The following is a 20,398-nucleotide window of genomic DNA, read 5'->3' as shown; positions in this document are numbered from 1 at the left end:
ACAAGGCCATCCTCTGCTACATATGCAGCTGGAGCCACGGTTTGTCCATGTGTACTCTGTGGTTGGTGCTTTAGTTCCTGGGAGCTCTGGTTGGTTGGTATTGTTGTTCTTATGGGGTGTGAGCCCCTTCAGTTCCTTCAGTCCTTTCTCTAAGTCCTCCGATGGGACCCTGTTCTCAGTTCAATGGTTTGCTGCTAGCATTTGCCTCTGTATTTGTCACGCTCTGGCTGAGCATCTCAGGAGAGAGCTATATCAGGCTCCTGTCAGCATGCACTTCTTAGCATCAGCAATATTGTCTGGGTTTGGTGGCTGTATGTATATGGGCTGGATCCCCAGGTAGGGCAGCCTCTGAATGGCCATTCCTTCAGTCTCTGCTCCAAACTTTGTCTCTGTATCTCCTCCTATGAATAGTTTTGTTCCCCCTTTTAAGAAGGACTGAGCCAACCGCACTTTGGTCGTCCATCTTCTTGAGCTTCATGTGGTCTGGGAATTGTATCTTGGGTAATTCGAAGGCTGTGTTTAAAACCAGAGTTGTGCAAGGGCTTCAGACCTATTCCTTGGAAGCTGCCCCAGGAGGCTGAAAAGTGATAAAACATTTGTATTTTCACTTGTTCTCCAAAGACTGTGTCTCTCAAGGGACAACCTTCTTAGGATGGCAAAGCAGCCTTTTCTGTCCCTTTAGCAGGGATTAAGGGGATGATCTGGGTTCAGGCTCTGTGTACTGGAAATTCTACCACAAAGTCTGTAATGGCAGGCTTTGAGGAAGACAGTGTCTCATCAACATGTTTCCTTTTTTGTTGTGTTGCTTTAATTTTATTTCACTTTTAATTTATTTTGTTTTTCAGCCGTGCTATCAAGACTAATCAGGACCTGCTGCCAGAAACCCCCTGGACCCACATTTTCTATAATGATTTCTGGGGGACTCTTCTAACCCACAGTGGTAGCCACAAATCCTACCGGCCGCTCTGCACTCTTTCTTTTCGACTGAATCATGCCATCGGAGGGCTGAATCCCTGGAGTTATCACCTTGTCAATGTCCTGTTGCACGCGGCCGTCACCGGCCTCTTCACACGCTTCTCCAAGGCCCTGCTTGGGGACGGATACTGGACTTTCATGGCGGGCTTGATGTTTGCCTCGCACCCCATTCACACGGAGGCAGTGGCGGGCATCGTGGGCCGGGCAGACGTGGGCGCCAGTCTCTTTTTCCTCCTGTCCTTGCTCTGCTACACCAAGCACTGTTCTACAAGAGGCTACTCAGCCAGAACTTGGGGCTGGTTCCTGGGGACAGGACTGTGCGCTGGATGCAGCATGCTGTGGAAGGAGCAAGGAGTGACCGTCCTCGCAGTTTCAGCCGTTTATGACGTCTTTGTCTTCCACAGGCTGAAGATGAGGCAGATTCTTCCTACCATTTACAAAGTAAGTGGTCGTGACTTCTGTAGCATTTCATTATTGAGTCCTCTATGTGTTTGATCCTTTGCTGCCATTAGAGAAAAAGACAGATTTGTCCTTCTTCAAGCAGAATTTAAAACTTTGTCTTCCCTTGGGTAGAGCACATGTTTTTGACCTTTCTCTACCAAACCAGGTTTGGTATTTTATCATCACTGCTTATTTTATTTCTGAATGTCTATCTGTGATTCTTAAGCTGGCAAGATAGTAATTTTGCCTTGTAAAGTTGCACACATCTTGACTGGATTCAGTTCTCTCTCTCTTTTTTTTCTACCTTTTTGCCAAATTTAATATGATCCAGTATTTGACTGTGATGCATATTAGTAAAAATAACACAGCTGATGACTCAGCTAGAGGCTGGCATCTGTGGAGGGGAAACCCTGTGTTGTTTGTTAATAGGACCATTCCTGACTTTTGAAAACATCCCTCTCGGTGGTATTGGGAAGACAGATGTTTAAACAGTCACTCATGGTCCCCTTCCCTTTGTTTTACAATGTGTAAGAACAGAAGAGGCAAAACACGGAGTGGTTATTCTAAGCTTTACCCTCAGGCCAATTAAGACCTTGACTTCCAGGGATAACATTCGTGGTGATTTTAAATATAACATTGTTCCAAGGTTGAGGAGTACTTTCCGGATCACCTTTTCCTTAAAGAGACCAAGCATTTTTTTTTTTCTGGCATAACAGAGGTATATAAGTACTTTTATCTATCCAACATTCACTCATAATGAACTATAAATAAATTTATTTACTAACAGTTCTTCAGCATGCAGTTAACTCACCATTTATTTGAGCCAATAGAACTTGCAGAGGAATGAGATGGCTGTGCTAGTCTATTTTCACACACAGTGTTAAGTCATGGCTAAATATTAAACACGACAGGACACAGGAAAGTCTTCCGGGTTTTTTTCAGATCTGTTTGATAAGTTGAGTTCATTGTCAAATGTTAAGGACTCTAAGTTACATACCTACTTAGCCCAGACATAGGTTTAATGCCAGTATGCACGTTGTTACAAACTCGTGTAATTCTCACAACATTTTTCTAATGAAATTCCACACAGCAGCTCAAACAACAGATTTCAAAATCAAATATTCTAACCCAGTACTGTTCAAAGGTAGCCTAAGGTGTCTATGCACTGAAGAACGATGTAGGAAAATTTTCGTGTTTTTTTTTTTTATTTTTTGGAATCTGTTGTTATACTTTTGAAAGAGCAATAAATCTTAGTACATGTGGTGAGCACATCGAAGTCCCAGCAGTCGTCTCAGATTTGAGTGGTAACATCTCAGGCGTCATTTCTTTGCATGAGATGAAATGAGTATGTTGTATACGGTGAACAAGGCTCCCGCGGATTCACGAGGTCCAACACTAGTCGTGCAACACAGGCGAGTGGTGTCAGAAGCACCCCAGTTTTCTCCATGTAAATCGGAAGTAATTTTAACTGCTGTGCATCCGGATACCTTTCTCTCCTGCAGAGCCTGTAGCAACCCTTACATTGAGGATCAAGGGCCATACTCTAAGACACTATGTGCAGCTCATAATGAACAGTCTCAGGGGCAAGGGCACCTTGAGAAACTGCCTGCCTTCCTATCTCTTTACCCAGAACTGACCTTTGGTTTGGAAAAGATTAAATACTCTGTGCTATGGTATAGAAATGTCAGTCGTTTTAGGCGTGTCACCACATTTCTTTTGGACATAAGAGAGGGCATTTATAAAATTGACTAATGATCCCTGAACATATGTAGCAGACCAGATGTGGTATTTGGTTTCATGCTGGTTCCCCAGTAGCTGAAGCTGGGGCTTACCCTGACTCTGTTGCCTGCTTGTGGATCCTGTTTCCCTAAACTGGACTGTCTTGTCTGACCTCAGTGAGAGTGGCTATACCTAGTCCTGCAGTGACTTGAGGTGCCAGAGTTGATATGGAGGTGGGGGAGGGGGTTAAAGGATGGTGAGGGATCATGTGAGGAGGAATTGGGAGGAGAATGAGGTGCAGATGTAATGTGAATAAATAAATTAATCGGATAAAAGAACGAAGGAGAAAAGGAAAGAGGTGGGATGGGGAAGGAAGGACTGAGGAAGGAAAATTTAAAAAAAAAAAGAAAAAGAAGTAACATAGATTGGTTGAAATAAGAGTCTTCTTGTATTGCCCTGCAAGGCCTTGAGTGGGCCCAGCCGATCCTCCACCTCAGCCTCTGGAGCAGCTGGGAGTAGAAACCCACTCAACCACACCCAACAAGCTGTAGGCTATGGTTGTAGACACAAAGAAAATGACAGGTCTTTCTTGTTTTGCCTATTTTTCCCTCTCCCAAGTTTCCCTTTGCTTAAAATTGAATTGTAAGGAAAACGTGGATGGGAAAAAACTAAAACATTTTATTATTATCATTATTTAAGATTTTGATTTTATGAATGAAGGTGTATGTATCTTTGTGGTACTCATCCTTTGAGCTTATGGAAGCCAGAAGAGGGTGTAGGATCTCCTAGAGCTGGTGTTACAGAGGTAATTGGGACCCAAGTTCCTGTCTTGCTGATTTAACAGCAAATGCCTTTAACCAGTGAGCCATCTCCTCAGCCCAGTTCTTATTTATTAGCTGTCATCTTAAAAAATATACTCAGTATGCAGTGTGTGTGTGTGATCCCTGCTTTTATTGTACCCAGAAGGGACGATAGCCTTCTCACTTAGAACTCAAGAATTAAGGCTTAATGAAGTTCCTTTGTGATTTCATTTAAATTTTGTCACTTTAAAGAAAATTCTGCCTAGAGTTTGATGCCAGAAAACAAAGTATGGCTTTCAATTTCAAATCCCCTTTAATTATTACAAATCCACCTGTATGATGTCATCAACAATATCAAACTGTTCTGCAATTCTAAAAGAACAAGGCACTTCCTGATTCTTGTCTTTATGGGGACACAGGTTCTGCAGGTTTTGGATCTCCCGTTGATAGCCTGTAAGCACTGAGTTTTTACTTATGCACAGTTTCCTTTTCTCTAGCTCATTATTTTAGTATTTTAATTCAGGACCACCTTTAAAGATGCTTGACGTTCTCTTTAGAAAAATTTTCAGTTTTCCTAGCATATTTTCAAGGGCTGGGTTATTTACTATTAAACTCCTTACTTTAAGAATATTTTAGACAATAATTGTGATGTATATAGAAAATTATTTGTTTTTGTAACATTAAAATTCATCTGAGCTTTCTGTGCTTCTTCTGTCAGCCTCATGTTATGTAACTGTTGCTTAAGAGAACTGAAAAGCCTCTTCCAGAGGACTTCCTCAGAGAGTGTCCCCATGTTTTGGGAGAGAGCTTTATAGTTTTGATGGTGCAGGGTTCTGGGTTGTTCTGAAATATATACTGTACACACACACATACTGAGAGAGAGAGAGAGAGAGAGAGAGAGAGAGAGAGAGAGAGAGAGAGAGAGAGAGCACTCCTACCTCAAAGGCATAAATAGAGTCTATTCTGAAGCCAAATTTGAATGGCAGTGCCCTGTGAACACAGATTTTAAGTTACACCAGATTCAGAGTTCCAATGTGAAAGCAGCTTCTTGAAATGTAATCATTGACAAAATAAGGGAATCCATAAATCAAGACACTTTTGTTAATTCAAGGCACCTTGTTAATAGGTTGATGGAGACACCTGAGGTGGGCTACAGCAAGATGGGAGACTCTGCTCTATGGTTTCAGAGGATGTCTGGTGACATTCTTAGTTTTTGGGTGGGTGGGAACTAGTGGTCTCTTAATAGATTCCAAAAGTTTTTTGTCTATTAGACAGAGGATGTTAATTTCTATCTGGAGGAGGTCGATTCAGGAGGCTAAAGATAGCCAGAGCTAAGGTAATTAGTGTCTAGACTCCCCACTTCCCAACGCTCCACCTTGCTGCAGATCAGTATTTGCAGACACATGGTTTATTCCAGGGCTCCTCCTTGATGATATTTACCAGGACTGCGGGCAACCACCTCCTCTAGGCCAACCATCAGCAGTGGGAGTGGTGGAGGCAGCTTGACCCTTTATCTGCTCATACTATTTTATTTTAATTCTCTCTTTCTAAACTCCTTCTGACATCATTAGCTTTTGAGCTACTGACCTTGGGATAATGGATTCTTTATGTTTACAAGGAAGAAGGGAGATAATTTTATCATGCCCGAGTATTTTCAGCAGAGGTGGAGGTCACTGTTAATCTCAAAGATGGCAGGAGAAGTAACACAGACCCAAATCATCATGGCCAAACTAATTAAAGCAAACAATTAATTAAAGCAAGCCTTCTGATTTGTGTCTATGGGCTGCCTCCCACTAAGGTGGGGTTTGAGTGTTCAGCGTTCCCTTTGAGGAAGACAAGGTTTTTACAGCTCAGGGTAAAGGGTTTCCAAATGGAAGATTTGGTGGGCAGAAGAGATGAGATTATTAGAGCCGAACATAGCAACTTAGTCCTATATGGTCTCTGGAAACAAAGACATGGTGAGAGATGGGGCATGCCAAGGTAGACATACCAAGCAAATCATAACCCGATAGTCATAGGAGGTCATAGGACCTTTAGAAACCAAGATGGTGTTGTACAATGGATAGAAACAGCTCTTTGAAACAAAGCCACAGTTGCCATTTTAGATCAGGGAAATATCAGAGTTCCAGGTGGGGCATAGCCCAATCTTTGAGACACAGTGAGTTAACAGTAAACAGGGGAGGAACTAGTTTCTCTCTACTACAAGATGGCTTTGAGGCCAAAAATGGAGGCAGACTGGTTCTTCTGTCACTAGAAAATGATGACATTGGCATTAGAATACTGAGCTTCAGGACTGTCCAGCAGCCTTTTCACTGTAGCAAAAGGCAGAGGATGAACAAAGAAGTGCAAAGTCAGGTGACGGCACAGTAAAGGGGACTTGATACAGGATCTTTGCTCACAAGGGGATGAGTGGCCTTGAGCTTGCTCCTTGGTGAGTTTCCTTCTCGGGTTGGTGAGACAGCTTCAGCTCCCTAGGGGAGTTGTAGAAACGTTGAGGTGTTCTGTGTGAGCTGGATGCCCAATTTTAGAAGGCATCTAATACATCAGCTGCAGAGAAATAAGAAACATTGGTAGAGATTGTTGATCTCTATCCTTAAGGCTCCGGCTGTGTTCAATGGTATGTGATGTTAGGAATCCACTCGAGCTGGAGTATGCAGACGAAGTATGTACTTTCAACTAGAGTCTTCTGACTGTGAGCTTTGTCACGGATGTGAGCTATGCCCATAGATTGCATAAGATGGCTATGGAAAATTATAACCTTGAGATACATAGATTTCTATGTTTCTGAGAAGAGCCTCTTTTGAAGAAAGGCACTGCCCAATTTTCTGACATGGAAAGAGAGTGTTGCTATCTACAGAAATCATGTTCTAGGAGCATGCAATCGAGTTAGAAAAAGAAAATATTAAGTTTGTAATTTTATATTGGACATGAACATTAACTGTCCTGAAGAGCATAGAGCCCATGGGCCACACAGTATGACTGTGAGATCCTTTTCATCCAGAAAAATAATCATTTTCATGTATTATCAAGTAACTCTGCCTCAAAGCCATGTGGTTTGCCCCATGACATACATGTCTTTGCCCTATTAAAGCATCAAACATGACTACACGTTCAGTTCTATAGTACACATTAGGCAAATACTCAAATCTGAAAAGGGCTGTCTTTGTAAAGCTTGAGACTGTTTGAACCCACAAACTCTATGGGTTCTTTTCTGTAATTCACATCTAGATCCTTTTCTGTCCCCCAAACTCAAATGTCTACCAGGTCAATTCAGTGTCATGTTCTACAAGTGTTACTTCTCTGTGCCTTCGATATTTTGTTATTGCAGAAAAAGAAAACTCCAGTTTCTGTTTGTTAGAGCTTAAGCTTTTATTTTTTTGTATGTGTAGAAGAAAGAAATCTTAAATCTTTTCTGTGACATCTAATGTTACATTTAATACACACACACACACACACACACACACACACACACACAAATATATGTATACTTGTATACTAATCTAAAAGCCAATGTTAGGCCTCGGAGGAGGCTCAGTTGTCAAAGTGCTGAGGGTGTGAGTTCAACCTGAAGAGTTCCCCTTTAAGAAGCTGGCCATGGTGACTTATACTTACATTCCTAGTGCAGGCTGGGCAGGGAAAAGTGGATTCTTGTGGTGACCCAGCCTAGCTCACCTGGCAAGCTCTGGGATTTGAAGAGATCCTTTCTCAGGACTGGTGTAGAGCACTCCTGAAAAACGCCTCCCGCGGTTGTCCTCTGGCCTCAAGGTGCACATATATGCAGACACAAACACCATATACAAACTCACTTCCTAGCGAGTAAGATAAAATTGCCGTCTGAGTCAAAGAGAAATCTTTGAGCTAGCTGAGATTGGTCAATTTGATTCCAGAACAAGATTTTTTTTTTTTAAAGATTTATTTACTTCATTTATATGTCTACACTGTAACTATCTTCAGACACACCAGAAGAGGGCATCAGATCCCAATACAGATGGTTGTGAGCCACCATGTGGTTTCTGGGAATTGAACTCAGGACCTTTGGAAGAGCAGTCAGTGCTCTTAACCGCTGACCCATCTCTCCAGCCCATGAACAAGATTCTTGACCATATTATATATGTGGCTTTTGCAGTTGTGCAAAGCATATATCACATATAAGTGTGCAAGCACTTGGCATATACTAGATACTTAGTGTTTAACAAATACCTAATATTTCTACCTGCCAGGCACTGTTCTTACTGCGCTAAAAATGTAAAGGCATTTAAATTATTTAACAAATGCTTACTGAAAGAACTAATGGGATTTATGAAATAGTATGGTTGAATACTGACAAACTATAATTTATTCAGTAGTTAGAAACAGTTGTTAGAAGCTATTAAATATAAAACTTCCATAAATATATTTGAACAAAAATTATTCTTAGTTGTCAGCCGTGAGGTTCTATTTTATGAACCTGCTGTTTTATCCCTGTCCTCTTGTGCAATATCTGGCACATAGTAGGTCCTCAGCTAATTATGGGATTCGTATGCAAGCCTTACCTTTTAAAGCATTTGCTGAGATGGCAAGTTGAATTTGCATTATGCACTCACTTTTACAGAGTGAGGATTCCATGCCTACATTGGTAGGTCTAGAATAAGCCATGCATGTCGGAAAAAAATATTTTTTTTCTTGACCTCTCAGTAATTGGCTATTTTAGCCTTCCTAGTGTTACTGTCACTTGCTTAGTTTTATGTGGTTAAAAATAAAGGAAAAAGGACCTTGACATATGCTTTAACTGACCATGCAAAGAAATACTACACTTTTTATCTGCCCACTATTTTTTTAGAGCCTCCCATAACGCTAATAGATTAATAAAGTCAGCAAAAGCCACCTTTCCCTTATCAGCATCAACCTGCTCAGAGTCGGTTTCCGGGCTTACTTAGGGTCTGTGAGCTAGTTTAATGTGGAAACATTCTTTGTGTCATCATTAGTTCCCTCCTCACTCAGTTACAGGTGGAAAACATAAAAAGAAGATGTGAAAGGGGCATGGAATCAAGCCTTAATGTAGGAATTCTAATAATAGTCGGAGACGGATTGGGAATATGAGACCAACTGGGTTGCTTTTTAAAGAATTTCTTTTTTTTTTTTTTTTTTTTCTTTTTTTTTTTTTTTTCCTGGAGCTGGGGACCGAACCCAGGACCTTGCGCTTCCTAGGTAAGCGCTCTACCACTGAGCTAAATCCCCAGCCCCTTTAAAGAATTTCTTAAAACCTGTTGGGCTGGCTGATTTTATGTCAGCTTTCCACAGGCTAGAGGCATCTAATAGGAGGAAGCCCCATTTGAGAAATCGTCTCCATTAGACAGGGATGTAGGCAAGTCTGCAGAGCTCTTAGCACTTTCTTAGTTAGTCATGGATGGGGCAAGGACCAGGCCATTGTGGGTGGGGTCATCCCTAGGAAGATGGTCCTGCAGAAACAGCCTGAGCAAGCCAAGATGAACAAGCCAGAAAGCAACACCCCTTCAAGACCTCTGCATCAGATCCTGCCCTCTAGGTTCCTGTTTTGTTTGAGTTCACGTCCTGTCTTCCTAGCGTGATGGACAACAACCCAGAAGTTTAATCCGAATAAACCCTTTCCTCCAACAACTTGCTTTATTTGGTATAGTGCTTCATCAAATCAGCCCTAGGGCACACGTCTAGTTTTGTTTGCAATAGTTGTTCCCCAAATGAGCATTATCTCTAAAATTAAATCTGTGTCTTCATTTCCTGTAAACACAATAAAAGGCTCAGCTATTATGTGGAGAAATGGAAAGTACTGACATTTGAAAAATGAGTCATTTTTAGATATAAGTATTATTTTAATGCCAAAGAGCATGCTTATTATAGAGGTCGTCCACACTGTGTGAAGTTTATCTTTGTCTTAGTTATAGCTTCGCTTCAGATCTATGATGAGAGTAAATCTAATTATCCCCCCTCTTTGCCAGGCTTTTAACATTAATTGTGTGAAAGATCCCCAAAGGTGAGCGTTTACATTCCATTAAAGGATCTGGGTTTACCATCGCCTGATTGCTATATATCTTCAATGCTGTCCTGCACACCTGACCATCATTTTGTGTATAGCAGAGTACAAACCCTGACGTCGTGCCTAACCTGTAGGCATTTGCACATTGAGGCTCCACGTGCTTTTGTATCTACACTACTAGGTTGTGACTTTTGTTGTGACTCTCATCTCACTTGTAATAAATGGCATAGGATGTCATGGTTGTGTTTGGTTTTTCTCGGCCAGCATCTACACAAAGTACTACTCCAAATTACACCTTTCTTTCCCTTGCATCGTGGCTTTGTGAGAATCAAGATATAGCATGATACGTGATTCTAGCCACAGTGCTTCATAGCCTTATTGAAGAGGTAGGGCTATTTGCCATGTACTTACAGATGAGTTTGGATTTGATCCCAGTATACTTGTTGTTGTACTTAATATTCATGACCCGTGGTGCTCTAAAACTCTAACAGCTGCCAGCAGCGCTAACCAGATAATACTACAAATAAAGTCAAGGTTCAGAAACAGTTTACAATCCACAAAGTCAAAGATTAAGACTTTCATTCCTGTGGGGGGAGGTGGGGGGCGCTCCTTTGCTGACCTGACGTAAAATGATTCTGTATTCCGGATGCCACTTAGAGTCAGGTTGAGAGTCATTTCAATTTGGGAAGTGACTCCCCTTGCAACCTGCTCTAATGCCTCCATTAAGGTTTAATCCTGGGGACAGACTATATGCACAAATTACTTATGAGAGAGAATTCCATCTGTCTGCCAGGCAGTATGGTTGACAATGTTCGAATACAAAGATGCTCCGAGAGAGTCTGCATTTAAGGACTTGGGAAGGGTGGTAGTGTGTAGCGAGAAGTAGTGTATGTGAATGTAAGCTGAAATTTGGGCTACAAAGTGGTGGTGGTGTATGTAAAACATTGAAAGTGCTAAGGGGATATAGAAGAAGAATAAGTTGCTTACTAACCCAAACCAAACCAAACCAAACCAAACCAAACCAAACCAAAACAACAACAACAACAACAACAAACTCCCAGAAAGGAAATACTTGAAGTAGTTAGAAGTGAGCATTTCAGGTTGAAGAAGTGAGTCACAGAGGAGGGCTCAGTGTGAGCACTACACAGAGGGAAACTCACTAGGGGAACACGGAGCATCCATTTGGGCGATAGAATCCCTGGCATTTACAAAGGAAAATGAGTAAGGAGAGGAGTTTAACCCCTAGTGTGTGTGAGGTTGTAGGGCATTTTAACACATGCTGCGGTTCCCCGAGTGTCGGAAAGCACTTTATGGTTTCCTCATGCATGTGAACTTTGCGTAATCAACAGGAGTCTAGGACGAACAACTCCCATTCGGCCCACGGGCTTTTTTTTTTTTTTTTTTTTTTTTCTTCCAAACTCAAGGAAGGGCATCTGTCCAACGAGAGTGAGAATTAGACTCAGGAGTCGAGGTTTCCATTTATTCCATGAGTGTCCTATAGTAGCATATGCCTCATTCTTCAGCATTAGAAAAGCATTTATTTTCTGACCACTACTATTAGTTTACTTTTCACTGAGCAGTACTTGGCATGTTGTTCTACACTCCTAATGAGAAAAACAGTGTGTCCTTAAGGGCTTTCTCCTAAGTCTGTTCTTCCAGCCTTGCCAAACAGTGTTCAGATATGCTTATGAGTGACCACGAGGCACAAAATCCCTCTTTGTTTTGGACTCTTTCAAACAGGAAGACAGGGGGAAAAAAACATTAAAAGCATCCTTTCTGCATTACAGAATAAATACTCTATCAGCCCTGAATTTCAACCAGTTAAGTCTGCAGAGAAAATGACACCCAAATTGGATCTTGTGATGAATAAATAATGAATCTCATTGAAATCCTCTTCACTGCGCTCCTAACACTCTGTCTGGGATGCATATTACATCATTCAGCTCAGTTTTCCATAACCTGCCTCCTCAGAGGGATCAAACTGACTGACAGGGGTATCATGATCAGGGTACTCGCGGGCAGGACTGTCACTTTCACAGAAAAGGATGTACTCTACCAAAGCTTGAAATCCATTGTCCTAGTCAGTGCCCTGAACAGTAAAAAATGCTAATTTAATGTTGATTTCTCAAGTGAAATTTGAGCTATGGAGAGCCAGAGTCATGAATATATTAGAGAGTCCTTAAAATGGATGATGGGACAGAGCTCATAAAACTATTATATCAAATGTATTAATAGGTGCACTCGGTATGGGATGTGGCATAATGGGGAAATAGCTTTATTTTTTTCTCTAGGCATTCTGGTTTCGTCCCTATTAATCAGGGTACCCTTTCCAAAGGAAGGATAATGAGAAATCAAACGGGAACAACAGCACCATGTAGTGCCAATGCGTGTGACGGTGTGGTGGTTGGAAGGTCAGCCTGCCCTTGCTCTCCATGTGTTTTTGCAATGTTGCAGTGCCCAGATGGCCCTCGTATGCTCGGCTGGTCCGATTACAGCTCTTGCATCAAGTCGAATAGCATGAATTCAGAATTTAATTCGTGTTTCTTCAGTAATTATAACCTTGATTAGTGAAGTCTGTGTTTCTGTACCAAAGGACGTCTCCCTGCCCCTCCTCTACTGGTGTATTCATCTCATGTCATTACAGGAAGGTGCAGTAATCGTCGTGATCACCTTTGATAGAATAGAGATAGAATAGACACCTATGTTTTGTTACATGGTTTTCAATTTTCATATAATTAATTCTCCAAAAAAGCAAGGAGAATTTGAAGAACACAAAGGCAATAATAATAATAATAATAATAATAAAAACTGAGTTGGTTTTTTCAGTAAGTGAAGAAACAGAAAGCATCCAACGTTCTCTATAATTTGTCATTATACAGTACGCACATACCAGATACAGATATAAGGAGGCCTTTGCTACATGCAGGATTAATTCTGAAAGTTCTATGTCTGTTTAGCTGCTGTAGTACCTGGCTGTAATCCTAACTCTTAGAAAGATCGCGGGAAATTTCAAGCCATCTTACGACTACATAGGCATTGTCCCAAAAAGCCAAGGAAGGAAAGAAAACATAAGACACCTAAAATAAACTTTTGTCTTCTTAAGAAGTGAAAACACGGAATGCTATCTTTTCATGAATTTGAAACTGCTGAATCTGTTAGCATTAACGCCCGAGCTGATTGAGAACAATCTCTTGGTTTTGACTGTATAGCTACCTGGACGTATGTCCACTGTATAATAGATGTGTTAGGAAGGTATGTGTTTGTCGCGCATTCCAAGAGAAGAAACTGTGTGAATTAAAAACATCATAATGTAGTCAGTTTACCTCCAGCTTAGGTATGAGTGGTTTGGGTTCATGTCCATAAGTTCTATGAAGTGAAAAGCTTCAAATTAACTTGGAAGATTTACTTTGCCTACTTTGAAGAGATAGGCAAAACCATTCCAGTTTATTTGTTCATGGTGTATAATTTCTTTTTGTGACATAATGTAGTAAGGGTCCATCTTTAGGCCTGTTTTGGAATGGTGTGTAAACTTTCTGAGGTTGGATCTGATTATGGAAAGAGGGAGAGAGTGGGCCAAGCTGTTCAGGGTAGCCAGGCTCCTGCTTCTGTTTAGAATTTTGTTTTTGTTTTTGTTTTATGAAACAAGATCTCATGTAGCTTAGCTCACCTCCAACACCCTATGTCAGTGAAGCAGGCTTGAACTCCCGATCCTCATGCCTCTCCCTGCCTCCTGAGTTTGAGAATTTGCTGCCACGCCCAGCTCTGTCTGGTTACAGTGCAACCTTCCTTTCCTTCATAGACAGCCTGCCATGCCTTCCCCTGAGAGGCCTGGTCTCAATCTTTCAGCCCTTGTACTGTTTGCTGTGAAGAGACACCGTGGCGAAGGCAACTCTTACAGAAGAAAGCATTTAGTTGGGGGTTTGCTTATGGTTTCGGAAGGTTAGTCCATTATCATCATGTCAGGGAGTGTGGTAGCATGCAGGCAGGCTTGGCACTGGAAAATTAGCAAAAAGCTACATGCAGTAGGCAGAAAGAAGGGGAGAGGGGGTAAGGAGAGAGGAAGAGGTGAAGGGGGAGAAGGAAGAGGGAGAGGGACAGGCAGAGGAAGACCCTAGGCTAGGTGTGAGCTTAGGAAATCTCCCCTACTGACATACTTCTTCCAAGGAGGTCATCATACCTAGTCCTTCTCAAATAATTCCACTTTCTGGAGAGCATTTTAATATATGAGCCTAAGAGACTGTTCTATTGAAATCGCTATGTCCTCTGATATGGGAAGCAAAGCACACTGGAGATGCTTCTGTCACTCTGTCCTAATAGTCGAAAGTACCTAATAATAGGGATAGGAGGATAATTCATTGGGGAAAGTGTGTGCCACCCATGGAGGAGGACCTGAATTTGCATTCTGGCATCCTAGTGGGCAACTGCAAGCCTAGTGCTTGGGAGCAGAGAGGTAGACATCAGGTGCTTGGTAACCATCCAGTCTTGCTAAATCGGTACATTCCAGGCTTAGTAAAACAAGCTTTCTCAGAAAAAAAAAAAAAAAAAAAGATGATGATCCAGGACGAGCAACAGAGGAAGACACCCGGTGTTACCCTCTGTCTTCGGCAAGTTCATGCACAAGTGGGGAGCATACATCCACACACTCACATATCATCAACATACACGCACAAGCACACACCTGCACATAGGTAACCAATGCAACACATGTCATCGTTTCCCCCAGCATTTATGTATCTGTGAGTGCTTTATCTGTTATTTCCGGGAGGGGTTAGTCAGCGTGGCTTTTGGCCATTTTTGGGGGGGTTAATCAGCATGGATTTTGGCAATTTTTTTTGAGCCACCTTTGAGTAGTTAATGGGGTAAACCCTGAACTCCCAGTAAACTAACATAGAATGCTTGCTGTCCTGTTCACCACCACTCATCACTGAAAATGAAAGAAACATCACCTTTCAAGGGTCATTGTGAACAGCATAATTTGAAAGTTGATTTTATTTTTTTATTTGACCGAGAATGAGCACACTTGCTAAGCTGGCTGCTGAATCTCTCTCCATTAATGCCTCGTGCTTATCACACACTTTGGTAGCCTGAGTTTTTCCCCTTCAGGCTCAGGAGGGTGCTGTTGCTTATATATCTGTCAAGGAGCCTGGCTCTCCTGTTCTCCACCCCCACCATCCTGTTTCTGCTATTTTTCCTTTTAGTCAGGCTTAAAGGAAAGAAGATTACTTTGCTAGCTGCAGGAGCTTGTGGTCTTCAGGTCTCATTCTTTTGAGGGAAAGAGCCTGTGTTATCACCTGAAGGTGAATGCTAATCTCCTTTTCTGCTTTTATTCTTCCCCAACCTGCCTGGTTGCCTTGTTGCAGCTGACTCCGGACTATTACAACAAACCTTTTCACCGAAGCTTTGAAGCTGCATTTTGGTGCCTTCCTGCCCATCCTTTACTTGATTTCCCTGCCTCACGGAGAAGGCTTAGAAGGCAAAGACTTTGCTCTGTGGGGCGATGGTATTTTCTAGCTGGCTGGAAATTTCTTGGAACACTTTGGACACATCACAAGGTTTTGCTATTCAGATGAAATTCCTTTTACAGAAACTTAAATTTTGGTAACTTTGGCTCGCTGCCACAAATCTGTAGCCAAACCTAAAGGTTTTGGGAAATTCATTATTTAAAATCTTTCTTTAATTGTCATGACAGATGCAGGTGATGTAGGGATAACTGTGTGTCTTAGAGAAGATTTCGGGGTTCCTCATGAGTTTTCATTGGTTATCCCAAACTTGAAAGGTCACCAGCCATTTGGGGCATAGTGTTTTAAACTAAGGATTGCAGCCTAAAACTTTATACCATTGAATAAGAAAATTTGGTCTGTTTAAATTTCGTTTGTTTTTCAAAGGTCGGTAGGAAGGAGCACAGGTGGGAACCTGATGAAAACCTCAAACCTCTCAGGTATTTTGATGAGAGGCTATACTCAGAACCACTATGGATGTTGAGGAACCCACTCAATATTATTAAATTTAATATCATTTGCATTAATACAAAGGTATTATAATAGGAGAGGACGATTAAAACCCATCCCTCTACCTATCACCTCCATTGACAGACTTTTGGTCCACAGAAGGTTGGTGTCAGCGTTTTGTGTCAGAAGAGTATCTTGGTGTTATCAGGAATAAAGACTGCCTCACAGACCATCCCATCCCCCAACAGATCTCAAGCAAGAGATATATTTAGGAGGGACTGGCAAAAGGGTGCCTCCGAACAGGGAGAAGAGTGAGGGAGGGAGGAAGAAAAGAAAGGAAGAAGGGAGGGAAGGCAGGTTGCAATGTTGGGGTACTTCATAATGGTATGGTGTAAGGGTCTGAAAATTGCTGAAGGAGAACCCGAGACTCAGATAGTATGCAAAGACAAGGAGCATTTATTCTGCAGAAACAACCAGCATGCAGGGGTCAACCACTCTTCAAAATGGCGACCCCAGACAAAGGCGCTCAGGTTTTCTTAGAGGGAACCAGGAGAACTCTCTAGAAGGATTAGATAATCTCAAATTTCATTGGTGGTGCGAGCGGGGGAGGGGGTCACAGGTGCTCAGTGGTCTGCATTCCCGTGTCATGAACGTTTAGCCACAGGATGAGAGAGGGCTGCGCAGCACAGATGGCCCATTCCGAGAGAAGAAAATTCTCAAAATCAGGCTTGGTACTTAAGTGGAGACAAGTGGGATTATGTTGTCCTTTCTATGAGACTCTTGGGGACAGTGGAAATGTGACCTATTTGCCTGCTGCTGCTGAAGTGGGTACAGTGGCTGAATTGCTGAAGGCACTGGTTGGGGTTTGGGGAATGGATATCTGGTTCTTGAATGTGGTCGGTTCTTTTTTTAAAATTTTTTTTTTAATCTTTATTAACTTGAGTATTTCTTATTTACATTTCGATTGTTATTCCCCTTCCCAGTTTCCGGGCCAACATCCCCTTAACCCCTCCCCCTCCCCTTCTATATGGGTGTTCCCTTCCCCATTCTCCCCCCATTACCACCCTCCCCCCAACAATCACGTTTACTGGGGGTTTAGTCTTGGCAGGACTAAGGGATTCCCCTTCCACTGGTGCTTTTACTAGGATATTCATTGCTTCCTATGCAGTTGGAGCCCAGGGTCAGTCCATGTATAGTCTTTGGGTAGTGGCTTAGTCCCTGGAAGCTCTGGTTGCTTGGCATTGTTGTTCATATAGGGTCTCGAGCCCCTTCAAGTTCTTCCAGTCCTTTCTCTGATTCCTTCGATGTGGGCGGTTCCTAAACATTGGAACTTGGGCAGCTAAGTTTAGAGTCAGCCAACTGTCATTCCTTCCCATTCGGGTCCAGTGTTTTTGACACTATCTTTTTTCTTTCTTTCAATATTTAAAAACCCATTACTATAAAAATTTCAAACCAGCCAGCTAGGCTGTAGCTAGCATGGAGATGAGTCAGCTAACCTCGACTTAGCTATCACTCTGGTTCACCATGGATTGTAATTCTACCATTAAGGGAAAAAAAAATCATAAAAACAAAACAAAACTCTTTACAGTATTGGTAGCTCCAGAACTCCAAGGTTCTTTTTTGAAGTTGAGTGGTTGGTTATGGCCCCCTCTTCTTTACCTCTTTTGGGCTCTGTTTTTCTTTTTCCTTCCCACACTAGCTGCACAAGGAGGCTCAGATTCCTCTTCTTCGCCCTGGTGTTTCAGCTTGATTAAACCCACTTGAAAATGGTGTATTTACTTAATAGCTGTCAAGGGCTTAACACAAAGACTAAAATCAGCAGCGTGCATTTCATTCTAATTTGCTTTGCTTTGTCGTTTGAATCAGTTCACCCACAATATAGGTCTCATCTTTAGGATGATGCTGAGATTCATACTAGTACAGAAATAACTGTTGGCTAGCAGGCTCTCTCTCTCTCTCTTTTTTTATCCTTCCCAGATCTCCAGTTCACCACTAAAGAAACTCGCAAGAAAGGATATGCAAAGTAGGCTCAATATGCAACATGAAGTCTATCAGTTTTCATCTTGTAACTTACAGCTGCAGGCCTATTGGGGAAGGTGTTAAAATGCCATTTCTTGACTCTTAAAAAGAGATTTTTAAAGTTTCTTTGATCATCTTATGTGACTTCTACATCCTTTGTATCTGTAAATCAGAAGAGTGACCCCAAACGAATGTGTTCTAGAGGTAAAATAGCAAGAAAGATGACTGTTTGGATGTTCCAATTAGAATATGGTCTTGGCTGTGGGAAGAAAGTGCTGAATTTAAGTTGTCAAAGCCGCAGTCTGAAGTTTCTGGTTCTTGGACAGGATAATTTTTGTAGCCTTCGATTTCCTCGCACTCTGCCGTATAATCTTCTCCACAGAGGCACTAACTCTATATTGTTTATAAAAGAAGGAAAATAAACCCTCTGAATCAATTAGTTTTCATTTGCATATATTCCAAGTCCAATGCGATACGAAAACCATCATCAGGGGCCCACTGTGTGCTAGCGAGGTGACGTCTGTGCTACATGGTCTTAGAGTATGTATTAGTCACCTGATGAACAGAGAGGGCTACAGATATGAAACTTATTGATGTGAAATAATTCACAGATCTTGCACAGTGAGGAGGAGTTTAATTAAAAGCCCCACCCTCAAACTTAAGGACTTTTTATTGCACTCTTCTTGTACAATTTCAGTGAAAATGGAGGATCAAAATAGTACCATGAAAAAAATTACTAAGCATTGGGATCCATGTCATTTACCTATATTTCATTTAAATATGAATAACCTGTTCTTCAGTGTGTAACAGATAGTCTTATAGGTGCTAAAGCTGTAAGGTAGATAGCATTTTATCCCAATGCCCAACTCAGTAGACAATAACTGTATGCATAGCTAGAGTATCTTGTATTTAGTTTACACTAAATGCTAACAGAATCCCATATAAAGTGCTGGAAAAACAGATGTGAGGCGAACAAATACAGTCTGATTAAAAAAGAGCCTTTACGTCATCTAAACATCTCACCCACGTTTGTGGGGTGTGTGTGTGTGTGTGTGTGTGTGTGTGTGCAGACATGTTTTCCTATGTAACTCAGCTCACCTTGAATTCACTATGTAGACTAGCCCAGCTTCAAATTCTCAGTGACCCTTCTGTCTTTCTTTGTGTTTCAAATGCTGCAGATAAATCACGTGATGTCAGTTCTAACTTCCTTTTTAAATTAAAACTTACTTGGTTTTGAGTCAGGTTCAATTTTTTTTCTGCCCTGACGTCTCATATGACAGACTTGTCACACATATTCTAAAGTATGTGTGGTATATATGGAAGCCGGAGATTAACTTCTAAATGATTGTCCCCATTCCCGCCACCTGGATGCCGATCTCTCATCCCCTCACACAGAATTGTAGCGCATTGAGATGTGAAAAGTGCACATGCTCCAGAGTGTCCTATCTGGTGTTCGTCCTAAAGGAGATTGTTTAACAGAGATTTAATTTATGTGTGCTTCTGTCTCAGTGGGTTTGTGAGGTAAAGGCAGTTGTGATCTTTCTGAACCAAGCTTCTCTGCAGTAGCTGTGTGCTTTCTTCCTTCCCTCCTTTCTTCCTTCTTCCCTCTCTTCCTTTCTTCTTTCCTTCCTTCCTTGTATTGAAAATAGATTTTTTTTCCTCACATAATATATCATGCTATCATTGTGTTATGGTTTCCTCTCCTCCATGCTCCTCCCACCGCCCCTCCCACCCAGATCCACCCCTTTTCCCTGTCCGTCTCTTATTAGAAAACAGACATCCTCGAATGGGATAATAAAATAAAAGATAAAAACAAAACTAACACAATGGAACCGGACAGAACAAACTGAAGGAGAAGAGCCAAGAAAAGGCCATGTGATGTCACACTCAGGAATCTCGTAAAAACGTTAAACTGGAAGCCATCGTGTATATTCAAAGGCCCTGGGGGTGGAGGGATGGGAGAGAAGAAAAAAAAAAAAACCATAGAGAATAAATTAAAAACCATGTAAGGTAATTTTAAAAACTTGAAAAGGAAGAGCCATCACAGGACATTATAGGACAGGGAGATCGAAGAGCTGCTGCTGAGTTCTCCTTCTCTTGGCCATCTGCTACGGGGCACGACGCTTACCCCTAAAATTAATGTGTTTCCCAATGCGATCCCTCCGAAGGAAATTAAATTTTCATTCGCAAGCATCTGTCAACTGAGGATTGCTTCTGAGTAAGGAATGAGAGCATCAGGAATGATCATTTCAGTCTTAGGATCCCAACAGCCCCAGTGCATGCTGGGAATTCTCTTCGAGTTCACGTGTGTGTAATCTGATTGGTTTAGAGGGTCTTGTTTTCTCGGTGTCTTCCATTCCCTGGCAGTCTGTGTTCTGAACTGCCAGCCATGTCTCCTGCTTCTGTAAAGAATACTTGCATATCTAAGCTTTTCTGTATATCCACATTAAAATTGCTTCACGTTTCCTGACTTTATATATAGAACTCATGGGGTTCGATAGGAC

The 20,398-nt window shown here is 41.7% G+C and overlaps 1 protein-coding gene across 4 annotated transcripts in view; it reads left to right on the top strand.

The window, feature by feature from the left end:
* Window positions 1-20,398, top strand: part of Tmtc2 (transmembrane O-mannosyltransferase targeting cadherins 2) — a 413,503-nt gene that overhangs the window by 166,120 nt on the left and 226,985 nt on the right. For all 4 annotated transcript variants that reach the window (XM_087556320.1, NM_001171177.2, XM_087556321.1 and 1 more), the window contains 1 exon segment: window positions 846-1,416. In XM_087556320.1, the coding sequence (XP_087412446.1) occupies window positions 846-1,416 (571 nt within the window).

Source organism: Rattus norvegicus, chromosome 7 (assembly GCF_021556685.1).
Source record: "Rattus norvegicus strain SHRSP/BbbUtx chromosome 7, alternate assembly SHRSP_T2T, whole genome shotgun sequence".
NCBI lineage: Eukaryota > Metazoa > Chordata > Mammalia > Rodentia > Muridae > Rattus > Rattus norvegicus.
This window is presented reverse-complemented; position numbering and strand designations above follow the sequence as displayed.